At 43.0% G+C, this 23,172-nt stretch overlaps 1 protein-coding gene across 4 annotated transcripts in view; it reads right to left on the bottom strand.

Annotated features, from left to right (window-relative positions):
• The window catches only part of SLC8A3 (solute carrier family 8 member A3), a 164,902-nt gene that overhangs the window by 20,231 nt on the left and 121,499 nt on the right, over window positions 1–23,172 (bottom strand). For 2 of the 4 annotated variants that reach the window (XM_079990018.1, XM_079990019.1), the window contains exon 3: window positions 13,285–13,391. In XM_079990018.1, the coding sequence (XP_079846144.1) occupies window positions 13,285–13,391 (107 nt within the window). Of the gene's footprint in view, window positions 1–9,148; window positions 9,253–13,284; window positions 13,392–23,172 lie in introns of those variants that run through there. The other 2 variants (XM_079990021.1, XM_079990020.1) reach the window with 2 other exon arrangements.

Genomic DNA, 23,172 nt, shown 5'->3' with positions numbered 1-23,172 from the left:
GGGGACTGGGTACAATTCCAAGATACAAAGTGAAGCTCATAGCATGGCCAGAGATGGAAGAATAATTGACGGCCCCAAGGCTAATGCCTAGACCTTCCTTAACTTTCCCTGGGAATGTTACAGAGAGTTACAAATGCACTTGTAAAGCAATTCCGAGAACCAAAACAAATTTGTCTAACTGTATTTTGAGCTCTGAAATAATCTTCTTGTGATTTTGTTCTATAACGCTTGATCAAGATGCAGGTTAAGTGCTATTGAACCCTAGAGCTGTAAAAGTACAAGATAAAACTACAAGATAAAAGTACTGATAAAACAACAGGAGCTGTAATGTTAACAATGACTAGTCACAACAAATAACTTAGGCCACATGATTACATATCTTTCTCAATCTCATAATGCAGCTGGAAATCTCTTCTGATGCAAGTCTTTTAATTTCTATTTGCTAACTGGAAGTCTCCAGGTGAGACAGACGGCTGCCAACAACAAATTGGTAGTCTGACATGGATAGGAGTAGTTTAACGACAGAACTGTTAATTTAGGTTTAGACAGTTAATAATCTTTTTAATGCTAAAATGCCTCATTTAATCCCATTATATCGCTTTCCTTTTTCATGTTTCAGATTTAATATGACTCATAGGAATTTTGTAACAGAAATTGGTTTTTTTAAGCCAGTTACCATTGTTTCTGTAACTATATTACTTTGAAATTCATTTAAAAACTTGTATGCTTTGAGATTTAGTATGTCTGAAAGCTTAGGGATGGAAATGGCTTTTCTCACTCAGGTACCAAGAACCAGACTGAGGAAGTGCAATCCTGCTGGTTCCCCTGGATCTTTCAGTGGCTTTTGATATCATAAGGAAACCCAGTAATAGACAGTAGTATTGGAGGGCCTTTATTTCACCCCATGGCCAATGAACCATGGGGTACCTTTATGGTTTTCAACATCTATAAGAAACTGTTGAGAGATGGCATCTGAATATTTGGGTTTAAGTGCACCAACATGAAGATGACATGCAATTCTACCCCTCTTTTTCATCTAATAATCCCAAGGAGTTCCTAAACTAATGCTTGGAGACGCTTTTGGGTTGGATGAGAGCAAAAAAGCTAGGATTAAACCCAGGCAAGGTGGCCATTCTGCGAGGAGGAGAATTGCGGTCTCTGGATAGAGGGGTACAGGTAGACCTAGGCGAGTTTCCACTCCCCCAAAGGATCATTTGGGGGAGATCCTGGATTTGTTCCTATCTGGGAAGACCTAGATAGATGCAGTGGCCAGGTGCACTTGTTTCCAGCTTTGGCTGATATGCCAATGGCAATCTTTCTGAGAGAAGTCTGATCTGGTCTGAGTTATCCATACACTTGTCACATCCACTGTAATGTGCTGAATGTAGGGCTGCCTTTGAAGACAATTTGGGAAATGACTGTGATTGGAACATGCAGCACTTATACTGTAACAATTGCTCTGATAGCTAGTAAGCTTCCAAGTCCACTTTAAAACCTTAATGGTCTGGGTCTGGGTTACTTGAAAGGCTGCCTGCACCCATAACAGACTGCTTGTGCCCTGAAATCAACAAAAAGAGGGTCTATTTGTTTAGGTGCCCACCTGTTAAAAGTACTGGGCTGGTGGCCACCTGTAATAAAGGTTCTTACTTGTGAAAATATGTCCCTGTGGGGATGCGGCAGGTCTCATCCTTAACAAAGCCCTTCAGAGGGCTTTGAAGACATACCTCTTTTGGGGGCTTTTAATAGGTCATGTTGGGAATTTTATGCCGTGAGTCCTTTTAGTTTAATGTTGTTTTGCTGTTTTATTCCTAAAGTTAATGGGTGGGATTATTTTTTTCTTCTATCCTGTAAAGCAATTTTAGATATAAGGTAGTGTAAGTTGTTTTGTGGAGAAGATTTCTCAAAAGCAGGCTATAAATATAAATAAATGAATGAATGACTGAAAGTTCACCCCAATGTAAAATGCTATTTCTCATTGTTTTGAATATGATAGTATGATGGGCAGTTTAAAGCACACCATTATATTCTATACATTAATATGCATGAGTTAGAAATGTACTTATTTTTTGTTCCTGATATTGTTTATGCAGGTAAACATAATTTATGAATTATATAAATTAAAAATCATGGCAAAAGTTAATGGCGGAAATCATGAATCCAGGGGTAGGACATTGCTGGCAGTCTGTGGTGCACATACAACCAAGTCTCTGCTATTTTTATATCTGCTTCTATGAAAGGTTGCCTTAGCAGGAAATATAATTCTGAAATAAGAATGTAATTAAGAACAGTCTGGAGAAATATGACCTTTTTGATAAAAGTGTGAAATGGAGACAGGTTAATGTGCGTTATCTTTTCAATGTCTTGGGAAAAAATCTTTTACAAACTTAGCCTGCATACTGTAATCTAATCAGAAGGAACAGATGAGCCCCTCTCCTTGCTCCCATATGCACCCATCAATGATACTGCAGCTTGCAGATCACAATGTTGATGGTGAAACCCTCTCAAGCCATTTCTTACATTCTGCTTCTGTTTCTGTTGTTGTTTTGTTTTTTTTGGGTGGCACTGCCTACAAAAGGCCAGTCTAGAAGGCTGCTTAATTTGATTGCCAAAGTTGTTGCCATTTAAGAATCCGAACTCTATATCCATCAATGTCATCCTATTAGTGCAAGGGTCCCTGCTGATTTTGAGCTGTTTGGATTTATTTACATGTTTTGTAAACTGACTTGTCTCCCCAACCCCAATGCTTTGCACTTTGAAAACTGGCTGTTGTGAACTGCTTCGGGCATGGCTAATTATGGAAAAGGGACATATAAATACACTAGTTTTTTAAAACAACAACAACAACAACCACTTCTGTGACAAAAGCAGACCTTTATGTCTCTTAAAACACCCATTTCTTGATGATCTGGGATATTTTCCTTTCATTTGCGCTTCACTCAAGTAATGGAGTGTTTTTCTCTCACTTCTAATGTTTCACATGAATATTTGAAGAACACTATGAATTCAGGAATGTTGGTTGGCAAGGAAAAATATAGGTATAAAAAGGAGAATTCCCTGAATGCCAAGATCCAGGTTTGGGGCAAGAACTCTTGGGTGAGAGAACCCGAACAGAGATTTAAAATCACAAAACATGCAGCAAAGTAAAGTGTGGAAATATAGGCTGTTAGATCTTTAAAATATGCCCTTCAACTTCTTCCAAAGTTCCCCTCTTCCCTTAGCATAGAAAAAAGACCACACATTTAGTAAGTTAAAAAATTGTTTACTTACAAGCTCACCAAAGGTCAGATTCATTTGCTTTTCATACAGCATTCAGAATACACAGGCAGCAAAACTTAGGTTAGTTACAGTGGTGAAGGTAAGGTCCCTAAATTATTGGAACTCAAGAATGGCTTTTAAAAGAGGCCATGCATTCTGAGCTTGGAGCAACTGGCCCAAACCTGGAGTTCACATGGCAGACTATGACGGGAAGAATAGGCTTCCATTCCAATCCCTCTCAAGGTGAGCGAAGCCTGGTAGGAGACTTAAGCATGCTGATTAGATGAGGCTGGTTATACTACAAACCCCTTCTCAGGCAAATACACCAATTGCATGTACAATTGATGAACCACCTAGAGTCCCATCTCGATTCAGAGGTTCTCAAAACTATCTCTTGGTAGGGAGTTGGTCAGAATGCTGGCTGTCATTTCTTTGGTTTGACAGTACGCTGATTCAGCAAGTCCATCTGGTATCACTGCAGGCACATAGTAGTATTTCACCCCAATGTGTTTGGGTCTTGCATGAAACCTCTTGCTTTGAGATAATTTCAAGTAGCTTTGAGTGTACACCCATCAGACAAGTTTCTCCCCACACAACCCGAAGTCCGTAGTTATTGGTCAATCCAGACCATTTCTCTGTATGCTGTGGCTGTGGCTATGTACTCTGAGGAAGACAAAGCTACAGAATTTTGTTTACAAATGGCCCAGGAAACAGGACAATTTCCAAACATAAAGAGAAATCCACCTGTTGACTTATACTCCTTTGGCTTTCTGGCTCAGTCTGCATCCACGTACTCATAGTTTTGGATTGTTGTCAGCGTAAGTTTACAATTCATAGTTCACTTTAAGTAACTAACAACAACTTTTCACAGCAGTTCAGTCCTTCTCAGTGGGAGAGCTAACTTTCCTGCTTAGGATTCCCACTGCATTTGCTGTCAGGTCTGGTTGTTGTGGTTAAGTACAGGAGCTTTCCTTTGGCCGAGCTGTACTCAATTTCCCCTTCTGCACCCAATTGCCTTCTTGTCCAGGTCTGGTGCTGGTGCAGTGCATCAATCTCTTCCTGTGCAGCATCCCTTCACAGGTGAGCTTCAGCAGTTAGCATCTGCTCTATCTTTTCCCAGGTGGAAGGTTCTAGAGGTTGCGATGACCTTGCAAGATGGGACAGTTGTGGGACTGGGTCTTGGTGAGCACCTGACACCTGGCTCTGGAACCTCGTCTGCTTCTTCATCACCCTTTAACGCAAACATGTCGTCATTAGTCTGCTTCCCTCTGGCTGTGCTGCATCTTGGAATCTGCTCCTCTGCTTCTCTTTCCTGTTCAGCATCTGTGCTAAGTGGTGTGACAGTAGAAGGCAGATCTGGACTGTTATACATCAATTTTGGTAAATTTATGAGGGCTTGTGTTTCTTCCTCTGACTCACCAGAAAAGTCCATCACAGTTCCTCTCTTGACAGCTCTCCTGTATTCATCAAAATGAACCACGTCTTGTGCTGACTTTTCCAGTACCCAAGTCCATTACTTTGTATCCTTTGCTTCTCAGAGCATAGCCAATCACAATAGTCTCTTCTGCTCTGGAATCTAACTTGTGCCTATCCTCCTTGGGTACACAGGCATGGGCAATACTGCCAAGTACATGCATATGTGGCATGTTAGGTACTCTTCTGTGCCAAAGTTCAAAAGGTGTACGTGGTTGGCAGTCTACTTTGGAGATATACTGCAGTGGCTACTGTATCTTCTCAGATGCGTTTGGTAAGGCCAAAGTCACTCAACATGCACAAAGCCATTTCCAGAAGAGATCTAAACTTTTCTCTCAGTGATGTGAGTTTTGCCATCACCCAATGAAAAACATGATTTTTCCTTACAACTCTCTGTTTCTCCATAGTTCTTCCTCTGGGACTTCAAAACACAGAGTTGTGTCTCACACAACTCCCTTTCTCTTTCATTTCTTGGGGTGGGGGCTAAAAAGGAGAGCTGTGTTTGCTGCCTGGGCAAACCAAACCTTGCTTTGCCTTTGTTACACATGCAGAAGTGTGTGGCACAGCTGGAGAGGTTCCAATGAAATGCAATTCCTTCTCCATCTTCTGAACCAAATGCTGTGATGGAATTATACCTTGCATTATACCCTTCAGGCCATTATAATTTAGACTTTGGAGCACCCTGACTGAAAAAGGAGACCTGGTGCTGTAGCCCCTCTAATGCTGGAGTGTCAAAACTGTTGTGTGAAGGGAATATCCAGCCCAAATTTCCCTCGGGGGCTGACAAAGTAAAAGGAAACCTAGACCCCAGTTGTCAACTAATGTGACACTCAAGCCATCAAATGAGTTAACAGCCCAGTGAAAAGATGTCATCTTCCTAGCAAGGAAAAAAAAAGGCTGGATTTACTGGAGGGACACTCAAAAGGTACTGACAGTAGGGCGACCAGAAAGGTGACACAATCTGCTGGAAGGCTTCTAGGCCCTGTTATGTTTCGCCAACAACGGTTTGGTCCCTGTCACTGCAGATAAGGGAAACATATAGAACCATGGGACTGCAGAATGAGATTAGGAAGCCTTGGAGCCAATCAGTGGAAGGGAGAAGAAGGCAACCCATTTACAGCTCTAACAACGAGAAGTTCAACAAACTCTTGGTGGTGGTGGTTGTTTTGCATTTGTTATCACAAATGGAACAAGGGCATTGGCAAGAAGAGATATATTTGCTGGTGGGTTCTGATCCCTGTGTTCCTTACCAAGCTACAAATTAAAGAGAAAGAGGATACCCACCTCAGGCCTAATCTGGGGGGGGGGGCATTGTCACAGAATGAGATTACAAAAGAGGGAAATGTCGGGAAACTGATAACGCACAGGATTATGAGGGCCGAACATAGTTACAGCCAATAATTCTGAAGGGAATTCAAACGTAAAATGGCTGAGGAGCTCACAAAATACAATTTAATTCAATTTAGCTAATACACTAGAAGCCTGGAGGGTAACAAAGATTGAACATCTTATAGGATGAATTTATCTAAATAGGATGAACAGTTAATCCGGGAGAGAGGGAAGGAAGAGGCACACATTGGTTCAGCCTCATTTCTCTACCAAATAACTTGGCAGAGTGAAATAAACATTAAAATACAAATTCACACAAAGGATAACAGAGCTATCAACACCTGCTCTCATTTCCACACAGTGTCTCCAGCCCAGGCAGTGGCCAGGACTCCACCTGGGTAGTTGTACATTCTCTAGGCTCAAACCCTGAAAGGGGAATCAGACCCTGTAATAATGGTCGTAGCAGCAACATGTGTGGCCGCCTCAGGAGGAACATAGAAAGCTGCCTTATACAAAGTAAGGCCATTGGTCCATCTACCTTAGCACTGTTGACACTGACCGACAGCAGCTCTCCAGAGTTTCAGGCAGGAGTCTTTCCCAACCTGACCTGGAGATGCAGAGATTGAACCAAGACTTTCTGCATGTACAGCATGTGCTCTACCACTGAGCTTCAGTCCTTGCTGAATTTGTCTCTGCCACATGGTTATTAAAGATTAACAGTTAGGGCCAACTAGATGATATGGTAGGAGATCTGGGACTGGACCTCCTCTGATTTTTATCTGTACCTAAAAGCACTCATGAGGTGGCTTGAGTTGGACAGTGACCAGAACAATGGATGAGGAAGCTGTCTCCCCATGACATGTGAAATAAACCAACCCCCCCCCCCAAAAAGATGCTGTTTGCCCCATGGGGACATAACAGGCAGGCAATTCATTAGCTCTCTACCCCCGCCCCACACACTGGGGGCTTGACTTGACATTGGGTCGCTCCATAGCAAAGTTTAGCTGTGAAGAAACCAAGGGGAGATCCATCACGGATCTCCCTTCACTTTATCTGGAAGGGAAGAATCAAGAGTATAGAAATAGTAGAACCAAGGAAAAAGCTAACAGGGCTGTTGTGGATGCCACTACTGAAGTGCATTAGGAAAGGCTGGGCTGGGCTGGGGAGGGAGAGAAGAAAGGTAGAGCTTATTAGGTGCCGGTAACAGACATGCGGGAGGGAGAAGAAGCATTGATGGAAGGTTGGCATTCCCTTAGCTGAGAGGCAAAGGAGTGGATTGGGAGGACTGGATTTAGGGGATTATGAGTAAGCATTGGAGAGGCTTTATTCAAAAAAATTAGCTTAAAATACTTGATTTAAAACACTTGAATAGTTTCATCACACACTTTTAATTTCTTTGTTTAATATTGCATTATGAACCCTCAGAATAGGGCAGGATTACCATACACAAACAAATCAAGCTCTTCTGGCTTTATGCTTGAAGGAATTGATGCTTTAAAATTTTGCAGCCTTTTTTTAAGAAGAGCCAACAAAAATGTCTCCCCAGTATTGTTGTTGTTGTTGTTGTTGTTAATTATTTTGGAGAACCATTATTTAATGTCACTTTTTAAAAAACGGCTGTACAAAAGCATCAATTTATTTAACCATAAAGCCGAGAGAACTTGATTTGTTTGTACGATAGGTATTATACTAGGAAACACAATTTATTGATCTAAAATATTTAATGCATGCTTTGCTATAAATTAAACAAAATACTTTAAAAGTGAGTTTATCTCTGCCTTCTCATGACTTCTGCATTCAGTGGTATAGGATGCTGCTCGCTTTGGTCAGTGGTTTGGTACACTGGGACCCCCTTGACAAGACCCACTGAAATGAAGAGGAGCTGTGTGAAAACCCTTGATAGATCCTCGTGTGCCTGCCCTTTTGAGGTGGGTGCCTGCCACATGCACATAAACAGGCCTAGGAGTGACGCCTCAGAAGATGGTTTAACTTCCAAAATCAACAGACTCCTCTGTTGCTGATGTGCAGTCAGCTTCATTTTCATCTGCCAGCTAACCAGAAGGTTTAGCGAGGTGGCGCTGTGGGTAAAACCTCAGTGCCTAGGGCTTGCCGATCGTATGGTCGGCGGTTCGAATCCCCGTGGCGGGGTGAGTTCCCGTCTTTCAGTCCCAGCTCCTGCCCACCTAGCAGTTCGAAAGCACCCCTAAGTGCAAGTAGATAAATAGGTACCGCTTTATAGCGGGAAGGTAAACGGCGTTTCCATGTGCTGCACTGGTGCTGGCTCGCCAGAGCAGCTTCGTCACACTGGCCACGTGACCCGGAAGTGTCTCCGGACAGCGCTGTCCCCCGGCCTCTTAAGTGAGATGGGCGCACAACCCTAGAGTCGGACACGACTGGCCCGTACGGGAAGGGGAACCTTTACCTTTACCTTTAATGTTAGAGCTGTGAAGTTTTATTAATAAAAGTATAATTTTTCCCTGCCAGGCCAGGCTGTCAGATTTTTGCACCGAAGAAGCAAACAGAATGCAAATGCTCATTGTCATTATTATGACAGAACCCGTTTATTACAATTCCAGCTGTAGGTGTTAAAAAATAAAAATTCACCAGCACCCAAAGTCATCCACAGCAAGTTATGCCACAGAAAAGGAGCAAGGAGGCGGAGGAGGCGGGAAAGACTGTGCAAGATACAGAACTGGGGAGGAAGCTGAAAAGGCAGCCATGCAAGTTGCATTCTTTTGGCAGGGCTGGGGAGGGCTTTCAGTCTCAGCATGAGGGAGAAGGCCAAAGATGTCACCGAAAGGGGGAAGAAAGCGAGAGAGAGAGAGAGAAAGAGAAGAAACGCTTCAAACACACGCGGCTCACACGGCCTGACAGGCACAAGCACTGCACGAAAGGAGGATCCGAAATAAGCTAGGCTCAAAAACTCAGAGATGGGACCGAAACAGGGTGAGAGCGAGAATATAGGAGGGAAAGGAATAAAACTTGGTCCGTGTAAAAATGAAAGAGAAAAAAAGGGTGGGGGGGAGCAAAAAGATTACTTTTTTGTGGATTTGGGTTTCTTTTGTTTGTTTTTCCAAAAAGAATCTCACACCTGATATTCCTCGTTCCATCCATTTCGGTTCACCAAGGGCAATGAAGAAATTCTCCTGCCTTTCGTATTCCTCCTCATCTACTATATTAACCCTTACGGTCTTCCTGTAGGGACAACAAGAAAGACATGTGTGTACAGTGGGTTGCCTGGTTGGGAGCAGATGCAGCAAACAGCAGCAGCGGCAGCACCTCCACCGCCACACCATTCCCACATGCACCATTCCCACTCCTGCCACTGCCTGTGGCAGCCCTTTCACTGGCTTTCTATGGCACGCTGGTCGTAGCTGATCTTTAGGTGAGTCGGAGAACGTTAGAGGAGGAAAGGAGGGCTGGGAGGGGCAAGGGGCGAGGAAAGGGAACCTGGTCCTTGTTGATGGTTAGTGGAAGGTGATTTCTGCAGCACATTTAGTTGAGTGTCACATGGTAATAACAGCTTGTCAGCTGGCTCGACAATAACCAATCAAAAATGTCCATAGGCAAAGCAGAGCCAAAGACACACACACATATACCTGAAGTGTTTTAGGAGAAGAGCCAATTTCTCTCTCACACACACATTTTATAATATCAGGTTTGGTCTTTGGCGGGGAGCATGGTTACATTAGCATACACACATACACGTACACACACGCACACCTCTTTCCATCTAGGGTAGTACTCTTGCTCCAAGAAGACACACACTGACTTTTCCCCTTTCCTTTAAAAACGCACGCCTGCAATTGCAGGTCCATTTAAGTTTAACTATGGTTTACATATATACTGGTGCATGGAGCTAAAATTGCAGCTGCTTGGCTCCTTCTCTGCTCTTGCTGAGAATGAATCCATCAGTATTACACCTGAACTCTGGCCTGTCGTTTGTTTTCCCCAAACAAACCTTGCGATGGAATCCAAGAGGAAACCTTAGTTACAGCTCGTGGCTTGTTTGGAGAGGGACAATACAAGCCTCTGTTTGGATGTAATGCTAAGACAAACCATGGCTTAGTTCCTGGCAGTGTGGCAGCAGCAAAAGCGTGAGGGGATTAAAGTGCTTGCAATTTTTGCACTGGGCACCAGCATGTTTCTCATTCAGCTTTAAATCATAGTTAAGCATAATGCCAACCAGGCCAGGATCTGATATGCTTATGTAGTTTTTTTTTTGGGGGGGGGGGGCTGGAGGTGCCTGTGGCTTAGAAATTTGCTTTTGCTGAATGAGGTGCTGCTAGGCCTGCCATACGTCCGGATCCCCCCCCCCCCCTAGACATTACCAGGATTTCAAAGGTGGAATTGACATCCAGGGGAATTTCCGAAAGGCGGCACTTTGATCTTAGGAAAGTCAATCAAAAAATCAAGCTTCTTTGGTGTTTTTGTTATAAAAAAAGTTCAACAATGTTCGGGGTGTCTGTCCTGGTTTTTTACTTTTCTGAAATATGGCAGCCCTAGGTGCTACTCAGTGTTCATGAAATTCAGTGTTACAAGGTTAAAGGCACAATGCAATCCAACCAGGTAAGCATGTCATTTTCATTCAAAAAAGAGACACTGGTAAGAATGCAGTTTAAATGACTTTTACAAAGTTCACTGACTTGATTCTTTCCCTTCCTAATGGTACATTATGTTAACACTAAGGCAGCAGCAGAAAAGGGCTAATGGTAACAGTATGGTTGCTTTTATTCTGTCAAATGTGTCAAAAGGAAGAAAACTGATCATTTCCTACTTTCTCTTTCCCCCTGGAGATTGCCCTGTAATGTCCCTGGGGCTTTCTATTAGAGCTCTTAGGCCAGTTCTAACACAATCCCTCCTAGTTACTTGTTCAGGAGAAGCAGATATGAAAATTTCATCCCTTACATTTTGAAACCACACATAGGTAAGGTAAGTGCCACAAAGTAGCTACCGTCTGAAACAGGCCTTTGTAATGTGAAGAATATCAGAAGCAACTCTGAGAGACAAATAAATAGCAGTCAAGACTTTTGTCAGACACCTATCTCAGGGCATTTCCACATATGAGGCTTAAATTGGCTCCTAACACAAATGAAAAATCTACCCTGGCAGCGGCAGATACTCTCTTCTGAATTCTCTGCCAAATTAATACATGGCACAAAGAGTGAAAAAAGCTCAAATGTGTTTTTTAGGTCGCATGTTTGAAACACTCTCAATTCCCACAGTACAGTCAGGTGCATCAGACTGCCACCATTTTCTGGTAAAGTCTCTCTATGTGTATTGAAAAGGCCTTTAAGGAAGAAGGTATTTAGGTAGCTGTGTATGTTGCCACTGTTCCCACATCTACACTTCTGCCTCCAGGGTGATGTTGACAGCCTCCAAGGCACTGCTCAGAAACAGTCCTGGTCACAAAGATGTCAGGTCAACATCAAAATAATTGTGTGAAGGAGGAGACCCTGAAGTTGGGCTCCTGAGTGGCTCAGCGGGGAAACAGATGTGGAACTACATTTAGGTGTTGCATCTAACCTTTTCTTAAAATGCAAAATGTTACACTGAGACTGCCTCTGCGTTAATCCGGAAAGAAGTCATGAGGGTAAAAGAAGTGCACTTGGAAATAGAAGCCCAATGGAACAAAGAGCAAGTGCATGGGTGTGTGTGTGTGTGTGTGTGTGTGTGTGTGTGTGTGTGTGTGTGTGTGACAGTGAGAGAGCACACACGCAGATATGGGTAGGCCAAGGAGAAATCACTGCTCAGCTATGCTGCCATTGGGGGAATCATGCCAGATCATTTTCTCAGCCAGTCGTGGGCAGCGGGGTGGAGCAACCATCCAGACATTGCCATCCCTATGGCTTACGCTTGGGCAAGACAACAGCATGGTCAAGGCTGCATGGCAGGGCCAGCTTAAGACATTTGAACTACAAAATGGCACCCCTGCCAGGCAAGTAGGGGTGACTGAGGATCTACACTGGGAACAAGGGCGGGGATAAACTCAACCTTATCTGATGGTTAAAGTGGGAATCAGAGGGGGTGAGCAGGGGCCCGCTCTGAATCACACCAGGCAGGTGCAGAGCTCAACAGACCCCAGAGGGCAGCCCTGGCCATTTCTTCTCTGTGGGTGGGAGGAGACCAGCAGTGGCTCCTACTCATCAAGAAGTTGCTGTAGAGGCGGCACTGGGGATGGGCTGCCGAGGAGGTGGCAGATCTGCCTCCAAGGAGTGCAGCAGCAAGATATACATTGTTTGGAGGCCAGATCTGCTGCCCCTGTGGATCCTGCTGCCTGAGGTGGTTGCCTCACCTTGCCTCTTGAGTGGGCTGGCCCTGATGAAAGTACACACAGGCAGGAGCCCTGGACTAGCTCTGCTTCCGTCTTTGCACAGCCCCAACCACACCACTCCTGCTCTCAGCCTAATCAACCTCTGCATAATCACACTTCAACAGATGTAGAGAGGTTTTCATTTGGGTCTATGGAACCAACGTGGAGTTGAAATAAAAGTGCAACCATTGGGTAGAATCTGTGTCCTTACTGGCAAGGAGAGTGGCATTGGCATAAGCTCAGGAGTGCACAAGAATGGCACAAGAGGATGTTGCACACAGTGAAATGTGGAAATATTGGACGTATGTAGCCTGAATTTCTATTTGTTCATGATATCACCGCTGACTGCAATATTATCCATTATGCCCAAAATCCAGTAAGTAGAAATACCATTTTTTTTAAAGGGCTAGACAAAACTGATTAGTGAAACTTTTCCTTTTGCAAAGAACCAAACAGTTACTCTTGCAAAGCGGTGTGCTGACCATTGTGCATTGCAGACATCGGGGTGTTGCCTGGCATACCAAGAGCAAATGCTGTCTGGGAGGATAGCTCCACGGAAAGAGCTTCAAGAAATACACAGCTTTACTTCATGATGGAACACAGTGCTTCACAGCCTATTCTGTGGTGTCAGTGATAGAGCTGAAAACCCCAGTGTCTAGTTATTCCAAGAATGTGCGCTGACATTCACAAGCCACACACACCACAGGCACACACACTTCCCCACACCTAGAATGCATTGTCTCGCTAGCTCCCATCAGTACCATGTGACAGGTTGTGCATACACAGCAGTGTTAAGGATTGAGCAGTTGGAAAACAAAAAGAGACTATAGAGAGTGAGAAAAGAAAGGCAAGGAGACGAGAAGAGAAAGAGGAAAGAAGAGTGTTAATGTTAGTTGGGAGAACCAGTACTACACCTTTCTGTAAACTCATATCCACCATGCGTGGGCCCATCAGCTCAATGAAGAAAGTCTTGTTTTTCTCATACTCCTCATCATCAATTACCTTGATGTGAATAGTTTTGCTGTGAATGGAAAAATAATAAGTGTCATAATGGGGAGAAGGGGCGGGGAGGCAAGCTGGGTCAAGAGAGGGAGAGAGAAGCCAAAGAGAGATTTTAGATGGTCAAAGCTTACTCACCCATTACGAATGGCAAAACACAGTAGAGATTTAAACCTTTTGCTGGGCAGCTAGCTAGTCTGGCAGAACATTGGCACCAGACGCTGGCCACACAGTGCTAAATTTTGTTCTTTTTGCAAAACGAACTCATATGCTAAGCCCTCTATTTACATCTAAAACCTTGTTGTCATAGGAGTCATATCAGAAGGCATTTGCCCACCACATACACAAGGGTTAACTTAGGCAACTCAAACAGGACATTTAAGATGCATTGTTAACTCTGAGTTAAAAAATTAAATAGCATATCGCAAATGGAAAGGTAATTTTTAACAACCCACTACATTTTTAAAATGGAACATTTCAGAAATTTATGACACAATTCAGTTGGCTAGAAATGAAAAAAAATTATTTTGCATCAAGGTTACAAAACACTATTCATTTTAACACTTTTTAAATTTTGTTCTGTTTTTTAAAACCAAGTAAGCAAAGATTCTGAAAATATTATAAGATCGGGGCATTCCACACCAAAGTTTGTTTGTATAAAAGTGTCAGTATAAGAAAGGTGTCAGTAGGAGAAAAATGTTAGAACTCTATTAACGCTAAAAATCTGTAAGAAATCACACCTGTTCCTTGGCATATAGATCCTCATAGTTGGCCTTTAAATTACAGTATATCTTTGATTTTTCTTTATTTTAAAAGCAAACACTCATACCCCTGTAAAGTGCATGTTGTGTTAAGACAGTAATGGCAGACAGTGTTACTTCATTAACTAGATCTGTTGAATGTGACTCAGGGCCAAACTAGACATGACATTAATTGCATGAATGCAATTGATGTGCACATTTCTCATAATGTAAAATAGCAATTACAGGAAAACCAGAGTAGTCTCAGAACGATGGGGTGGGCGGGGAAGTTTTTAACTCTTTCTCTCTTTGCAGCAAAAACCAGTCCTCCCCAAATCTACCATTTGCACTTCAGATGAAGCCTGCATTGGTGTACTCTCTTCCAGTTCTCTGTGTGGGTTAGTGAGTGCCTAAAATGATGAAGGCAACATATTTATTTTGACATTAATAAAGTAAAAGTAAATAATGGTAGATTTCCTCCTACCCCCCCCATGTGTACCCCATGCCCTCTCCAAATCTGCTCCAGATACTTGGGGGAACTACATGACAAATTAAAGGGAGGGTATGCAGGGGGGAAATGATCTGTCATGCAAGCAACCACCACTATTTTCAAATATTAAAGGCACACTATTGCATGTCAGCCATCCCTTGCTCTGTTGTTACTTCTATTTCCAAGCCTGTTTTGCAAATAACCAAAAACTCTAGTTCTTCACATCTGATGGTCTTGAAACAGTTTCAAAACTTATCCTGAGGACTTCTAAAGCAACTGCTTTCCTAACTTGCAACAGCAAACCTTAAGCAAATTATTATGATGGTAACAAGACAGCGCTTCACTGGGGAACTGAGGAAGGAAAGAACCTGGCTGCAAAATATGAAAATCACCACTAAGGAAGTAGGAAAAGTGGGGGGAAGGGGAAGCAAAGCTGCTTTGATTTGGGTAGATAACCAAAATATTCAGAAGTTCCTCCCAACATTAAAGTCCAACATAAAGGTAACAATTTGATTCAGGAAAGTTAGTAAAATCTCTGTGGAAACGCTACCAATAGCCTTTGAATTCCTTCTTCAGGGGCAGATGCTCATCCATCAAGCTCTAAATCAGTCTCCCCCAATCTGGTACTTTCCAGATGTTTTGAACTACAACTACCATCAGTCACAGACAGAACTGCTGGGGAAGACTGTGTTTTAAACTGTTTGAAAAACAACTATTTGAATTGGATAACAAACCCGGGAAATGGATGGTTTCCTCCTTGTTGCAAACCAAAAAAGGTCCTGTCACCTTATTTAGTCATTAATGACCCCAAGATTTTCTCATCCTGTATGTTATGTTGAATTTGCAAACACTCAATGTGAAGCAGAAGGTGCCTTACATATAAACAGTGCTTTTTTTCTTTTTTAAAAAAGTTTAGGGGTACTCTCATTTTCCTACTCATATTGAAATACTGCCCCTCAGTGAGGCCAAACTTAGATTCACAAAATGTTTAGGGGTATACGTACCCATGCGTACCCCCAGAAAAAAGCACTGCATATCTATCTATCATCTATCTATCTATCTATCTATCTATCTATCTATCTATCTATCTATCATCTATCTATCATCTACCTATCTATCTATCTATCATCTATCTGTGGCATGCTGCCAGCTAGTAAACAGATGAATGGTGCTGTCTTGGAATCTATCTTAGGGCTGAAATTTATCCCTTGAGAAACTCCCACTTTCAAAATAAATTTCATTGAGACTGGAATGCATCAATAAGAATATGTCACCTTAAATATTACTGAACTCCAACCCCACCCTTTACCTGACTCATGTGGGCAACAGGCATGCTCTTATTTCCTCACTTACAAAGCACAGTATACAGTGTTGGAGCTTGACAGATAAGCAAAAGCCTCGTCTCTGCCTCAAGGAGCTTCAAGTTGGAATTGAGATGGGGGTGGGTTACGTGAGGCAAGGGTAAAGGTAAAGGTAAAGGTACCCCTGCCCGTACGGGCCAGTCGTGTCCGACTCTAGGGTTGCGTGCTCATCTCGTTCTAGAGGCCGTGAGCCGGCGCTGTCCGAAGACACTTCTGGGTCACGTGGCCAGCGTGACGAAGCTGCAGCTGGCGAGCCAGCACCAGCGCAGCACATAGAAACGCCGTTTACCTTCCCACTATAAAGCGGTCCCTATTTATCTACTTGCACTTAAGAGTGCTTTCGAACTGCTAGGTGGGCAGGAGCTGGGACCGAAAGACGGGAGCTCACCCCCCCGCGGGGATTCGAACCGCCGACCATACGATCGGCAAGTCCTAGGCACTGAGGTTTTACCCACAGTGCCATCCGCGTCCCGCCAAGGGTAACAAGGAACAAATGCAAGCGAATGTTATGAAATGTTTTGCTCCCACAATACTGGTTGTGAATCCAAAACTGAGGTAAGATCAACTCTGTTTAAGCAGCATTTCATTGCATCTTTCATATTTTTGTTGGGTTACTATGATCAAATACAATGTGCTGAAGACCTGATCCAAGATAATCAGAAGAAGAATAAAAACAAAAAAGATGGTGGCTTCATGTGTTCAAATTTACAAGAGACTGTTGCAATTATCAAGAAAAACAAAATGGAATGTGTGAAGATTTATCACTTGGTGGCAGCTTCAGTAGTCTATTATATATAAAATACTAATCTAAATGCTAGCAATCACCAACTTGCAGCACAAGATAAAGTACCGAATGAAAAACAGCCTACTCTTTCCACTAATTTATTGACCTTCCTGTGTAACAGATGAATAAACAGTATAGAAAGGTTGGATTCCTACCCCACCCATCACCCTCTAATACCAAACTTGGGTGGTGAGTGCTGAGACAAAACAGGACCACCTGTTTTGGAGGAACAAGAGGAAAAGTATAAGGATGATGGGGATAACTTAAGGATGTGTGAATATTTTCAGATCCTCTCAGTTTGTCATTTATCCAACCTTAAGTTCATTTCACCATACTTCCATATCAGTTTGCAACTTTTAAAAAAACAAAGTCCTCGTGAAACTTTCTCCTAATAAACATATTTTTGTATGCAGTTTCTCGTGCATGCTTGAGATTCCTGTACTGCAGGGGATTGGACTAGATGACCCACATGGTGTCTTCTAACCCTACAATTCTATGATTCTATACTTCTCCTCAGCACTTATAGTCAGCACTATATTCAGTGCAGAGTGACCTGCAACAAAACACTGCAGGGTATTCTTATCTCCTAATAGAAGTATTCCTTTTCAGGGTTCCAGTCAGCCATGCCCTCCTCCAACATGCCATTCTGTTCCTCACCACCAACTTTCCACTCTTCTTTTCCAATTGATCTAGACTACTGAGTCATTTCAGGGGCTTTACATGTTTCCTTAATGTACCGTATTTTTCCGTCTGTAAGACGCCCCCATGTATAAGACGCCCCCTATTTGGGGGGACTTAGATTTAAGAAAATGGGGGAGATGTATTTGTGTATAAGACGCCCCCTAATTTTTGACATTACTTTTTAGGAAAAAACCCCATGTCTTATACACAGAAAATACGGTACTTCTGCAAACCTGGGTTTTTTCCCGAGGGATGGAAGAGAAATTCAGTTCAGTTCATATTCAAAGGCAAGTCTAACTAATTTACACTTCCCAAAACAGCATGCCATCTATTGAAATGTGCCCTTCTCCGAATTTTGCAAAGCAGTTGTTAAGCCATGTAATGAGTACAAAAAGGCATACGGTAGGGTAAACTGTTCATAAAACGAACGTGTTATTGAAAAAGAACATAGAAAAAGGCATTGCATTGTTGAAAATGGTTGTGCAAAAATGTGTATAATTGGGAGAAATTTGCACCAACATCTCCATGAATTTTCCTAAGGAATTATAATTTAAAAAAATAAATAATTACAGCACTACAGCAGCAAGGATCCTTCTAGCAAAGTATTGGAAGACACAAGAACTCCCCACACTGGAAGAATGGCAGACGAAAGTGATTGACTTTATGGGATTGGCAGAAATGACTGGCAGAATCCGTGACCAAGAGAAAGAGATGGTGGAGGAAGATTGGAAGAAGTTCAAAGCTTATCTTAAGAACTGTTACAATATTGATGAGTGCTAAAATGTCAAGGGAAAGGAAGATACAGAATTGCAGCGGAAATTGTTAGTTGAAATAAGATGAAATTGAGAAAGATAATAAGTTTTAATTAATTGGAGTAAAGGGTTGCTGAAAAATTGTAAAATATGGATGCAAAAAGGGTGAGGTATGGGGAAGTCCGAGAAAGAAGGCTTATGAAAATGAGGTTATGAAATTATATCTGTGTGTTTGTTTTTGTTTGTTGATGTGTGTATGTGGTTTTGTCTTAAAATTGGAAAATAATAAAAATTATATATATATATAAAAAATAAAAGTCAATAGAAAAAGTGAATGTGGACAATGCCATGTACCTCCTGAATGAAGCTTGTAGACCAGTGGCGGTCCACAGAACAGAGTTTGTGAACTTGTGCTCTGTCCAGCGCCTGAATGAATAAACAATTTTTTCAGTCTAAAATAAATAAATAAATAAATAAATAAATAAATAAATAATTAGCAAACTGATGTGGAGATATAGAGAACTGAACCAAAGAATAGAAAAATTAGAAGCTGAGAAAAAACCAGAATGGACAAATTCGCCCATCCTTAGGAGTGATTAGTCACAATAACCAAATACAGTCTCTGCATATATACAGGGCAACATACATCTGGATGCTGGCAGAAAACAGCACACCCAAAGACATCTGGTTGGCAACTATTGGAAATACTGGACTAGATGGACCTTAGTCTGACCCAGCAGGACAGTTCTTATGCTATTATGAATCCCGCTAACAAGTTGGAGTCAACAGCTCTGATTGCAGTTGCTCAGGGCTTTTTGCTGTCTAGCCTTCAATCGCAATGATGATGTTTCATGTTAAAAGGAAAAGCAAATGAAAAAGAAACCGGTGATACCTGATTTGATAAAAAAAAGAACACTGCTACCTTAGACCATGGTCACCCATGCCTGGCACTTCCCAAAGAGCAGCGTACAGAGATGGAGAGCCAGAAAGAGAGACAACATAATGTGAAGATGTCATGTTAATATAAAAGGTGTGACAAGCAGGCACCAAAAAAAGAAGAGAACAACAGAGAAGGGGCTCTGTGACACTCTGCCATGAGAATGTCATGACAATCTTTTGAAATTAATTGAGCTGGACTCTAGCAGAGGAGAAATTATCAACCTAGGTTTGACAGCTGCATTCTCCTGAATGAAAAGCGAGAGATCCAAAGAGCACTTGGATTGGCTGAGCGGCTCTCACTCACAAACACTGAATTCCAGCTGCCTCTCAGGTGGGCACTTTGTGTAATGTTCTCTGTCTTCCCCACACCCTAGCTGACAGTTGTGTACCAGACATGGTGTCCCTCCACAACTGGATACTTCTAAAGCGGCAAATAGCCCATCCAACACACTAGCATGGCAGTCAAAAGCATTGCAAGGCCACACTGGGACCTTAAGGCTTCAGGAGTGATCCATCACTGATTGCTCTCCTTTCTCTGCATCCAGGCAGCTGGGGCAGCCTCAGCTAATATGTGCAAAGAGAAATACATCTGAAGAAGAGTATCAACTTGTGTGTTCGTCTGGTCGTGGTAGCTTTTTAATCAATCCTTTGCGGAAAGCGACAGGAAAACTGAGTGTAGTGGCTTTGTTCCTCACGGAGAGCTGCACTAGGAGAGGAATTAAATATGTAATAGTTCCACAACCAGGCCGTCCAACAGAGTCGAGAGCTTCCAACATGGCTGCATGATTGGGAAAAACTGTGGGCACGACAGTAGGAAAGATTTTGGAGAAGTGAAGAGGCTGCCTGCTGCTCTACACAGAACCTCACTGGAAATGCACTGGTACATGTTCTTCATGTGCATAGGCAGGAAGTGTTGGGGAGAAAGAGAGGAGATGCTTATCCTGAAAGGTCTAGTGTTAAGGACCCTAGCGAATAAACAGATACATAAAATAACACAACGAAAAGTGTGATGTTTCGCTTTTGTGTTTTTGTCAACAGGGTTGCTAGCTACAGATAGGTAGCCGTGTTGGTCTGCCATAGTCAAAACAAAAAAAAAATTCCTTCCAGTAGCACCTTAAAGACCAACTAAGTTAGTTCTTGGTATGAGCTTTCGTGTGCATGCACACTTCTTCAGATACACTGAAACAGAAGTTTCCAGACCCTTCTATATAGTGAGAAGGTGGGGAGGGGTATTACTCAGAAGGGTGGTGGGAATGGGTGATTGGCAGATAGCTGTGATGAGCCTGTTGACGACTCTTAACGACTGCAATAGGTCTTACAGGAAAAAGCAAGGGGTGAGAAGGTGAAAAATGGCTTTGTCATGTATAATGAGATAAGAATCCAAGGTCTTTGTTCAGACCAGGACTCTCCATGGTTTTAAGTTTGGTGATAAGAGCTTGAGATCCAGAAAAGTGTGCCAAGAAAGACAAATTTGGCACCACCACAGTACACTAAATACCAAATTCTTCGTTTGCTTCAAATGCAGAAGATGCACCTGTTTCACATGCTTAGGAGTTGGAAAGTGTGTCCTCTTGCCCCAATCTGCCCCTCCCTGACGAATTACAACACATGATCCATATTTGGCACATGCCTCCACTTTCTATAGCACAACTTGCCTGATGATCGCTCAATGAGCATCTCTGCCTTCCTTACCTCGCAGTAGGCCTAGAGATGGCCACCATATCAATTTGGTTAGCACCTTGTGCATTTCCTTTTTTCTGAGGCATCCTAAACTTTTTACTTGTGGCCCAATCTGACCAAGTTTAGCTTTGCTTGGGATCGCCAAGAAGGCTCAGGAAGCCACTAACGGTTCTTGAACCTCCATTTGGGAATCAGTACTACTGTGTGTTAAGCTAGGGGGGAAACGGTGGAAAAAACATTGTTTTGGTTTAGTAGTAATTGGGTTTCAGTGGGAGGGCTGGGAGCTGATTTTAAAGAGTTTTCTATTTATACTCATAAACTTGGTAAGTCTTACTGGCAAGTGCAATGAGTGAACTGCAAATACTTTAAAATGAAAGTTGTTCCTCAGCACTCTCAGGAGTCCATTTCACAACCCCACAGGAGGCAATTATTTGTCTGGGCTCATTCCTCACATTATTAGCCCTACGTTCAGCTCCAGCACCAAAGGGGTATCAAGATGGTAGCCTCAAGGCTCTTCCCTGCCAGAAGTACACACACACCTGCCATTGTTTTAATTGGAGAGATGCCAGAAACTGCCAGTTCTTTGCGTCTTATCAGTCTCCCTCCCTCCTGATGGTCTCCAGGTTCCCTTGGCTCTCCTACTTTGTCTTTCCTCCTTTGAGTCTAATACAAAATGTTTCCAAAAACACTGAGGGGCCTGACCCCATAAGTCTGTGGCAATCAGTGAGGGTGTCTACTTCTCTTTATGTTTCTAACCAGTGTTCCTCCCCAAATTTCTCTGTCATTGTAGAAGGTCTTGCTAACTCCTTAGTTCCTTGGGCAGGGATAATATGTTTTGCACAGCAAAGTGACCCAGGCTTGATCCTTGGCATTTCTAGGAAGCATTGCGAATGTCACCTGTCTGAAACTCTGGAGAGTTACTGCCAGTCAGGTTACTACTGAGCTAGGTGGTACAATGGTGTGGCTCAGTGCAAGGCAGCTCCTTGTGTTTCACACTTGACTAATGATAACCCTCACCAACTAACTGTTAATTTTTCTTTCACTTCCTTACCAGAATCTTGTGGTCCTACCACTTCTTTCTCTTGTAAGATATCCTGAAATTACCCTTTCTGTTCTGCATTTACTGTTAAATCTGTACTCAGATCATTTTTCACCTGAAGCCACCTTCTTGCTGGTATTCCCTCCTCTGTATTCTCTTTCCCCTTCCCATTTCTCAGGTCAATTCATAATGCCCTTTCCTCAATCTTTCTTGTAAACCACTTGTAAAGCAAAACCTTCTTTTCCAAGTCCTGCAACCACAACATCTCTCTTCTTCATGACTGCATCATTCCTGAGCTGTAGAGAATTCTTAAGAGAGCCTTGTCTTGGAACAGGAACATAACAGGACCCTTTAACCCTTATGAATCAGCCACCCCTGCTCTCCCCTCTTGACCTCCCCCCCAGCAACCAGTATTCAGCCTCAGATCCTGGAAGTAGCATACAGTTATAAGAAGAACATAAGAAGAACCTGCTGGAACAGGCCACTGACCCATTTGGTTCAACGTCCTGTTCTCACAGTGGTCAACCAAATGCCTGTGGCAAGCAGGACCCAAGCATATAAGACCCTTCTCCCCTCCTGTGGCCTCCAGCAATTGCCATTCAGAAACATGACCACCTCTGGCTACAGAGGCAGAGGATTTACTAGCTGCTACTAAGCACAGGTGGCGCTGTGGGTTAAACCACGGAGCATAGGACTTGCCGATCAGAAAGTCGGTGGTTCGAATCCCCACGACGGGGTGAGCTCCCGTTGCTCGGTCCCTGCTCCTGCCAACCTAGCAGTTCGAAAGCACGTCAAAGTGCAAGTAGATAAATAGGTACCGCTCTGGCGGGAAGGTAAACGACGTTTCCATGTACTGCTCTGGATCACCAGAAGTGCCTTAGTCATGCTGGCCACATGACCCGGAAGCTGTACGCCGGCTCCCTCGGCCAGTAAAGTGAGATGAGCGCCGCAACTCCAGAGTTGTCCGTGACTGGACCTAATGGTCAGGGGTCTCTTTACCTTTACTAACCAGTAGTAACTGAGTACCTTAACCTCCATGAATTTGTTTAATTCCTTTTTTAGGCTGTCCAAGTTGGAACTCTTGTTCCACAGTTTTAACTATATGCTATGGGAAGAAGCGCTTTCATTTGTCTGCCCCGAATCTCCCACTATTCAGCGTCACTGAATGATCCCGGGATAAACCCACCCAGACCTCAGAGGGCACCACAGAATGCAGTTAACCTTACAGTTAATCCACCTTTGTTTCTGTGCAAATTTCTCCTGCTTTGAGCTACAACATCCAACCTCCTTATTTCATGCACAGTTCCCGCCGCTACTTCACTCTCAGTGGGCAGAAA

This window comes from Podarcis cretensis (genome assembly GCF_951804945.1).
Source record: "Podarcis cretensis genome assembly, chromosome: 1".
Classification (NCBI taxonomy): Eukaryota; Metazoa; Chordata; class Lepidosauria; order Squamata; family Lacertidae; genus Podarcis; species Podarcis cretensis.
This window is presented reverse-complemented; position numbering and strand designations above follow the sequence as displayed.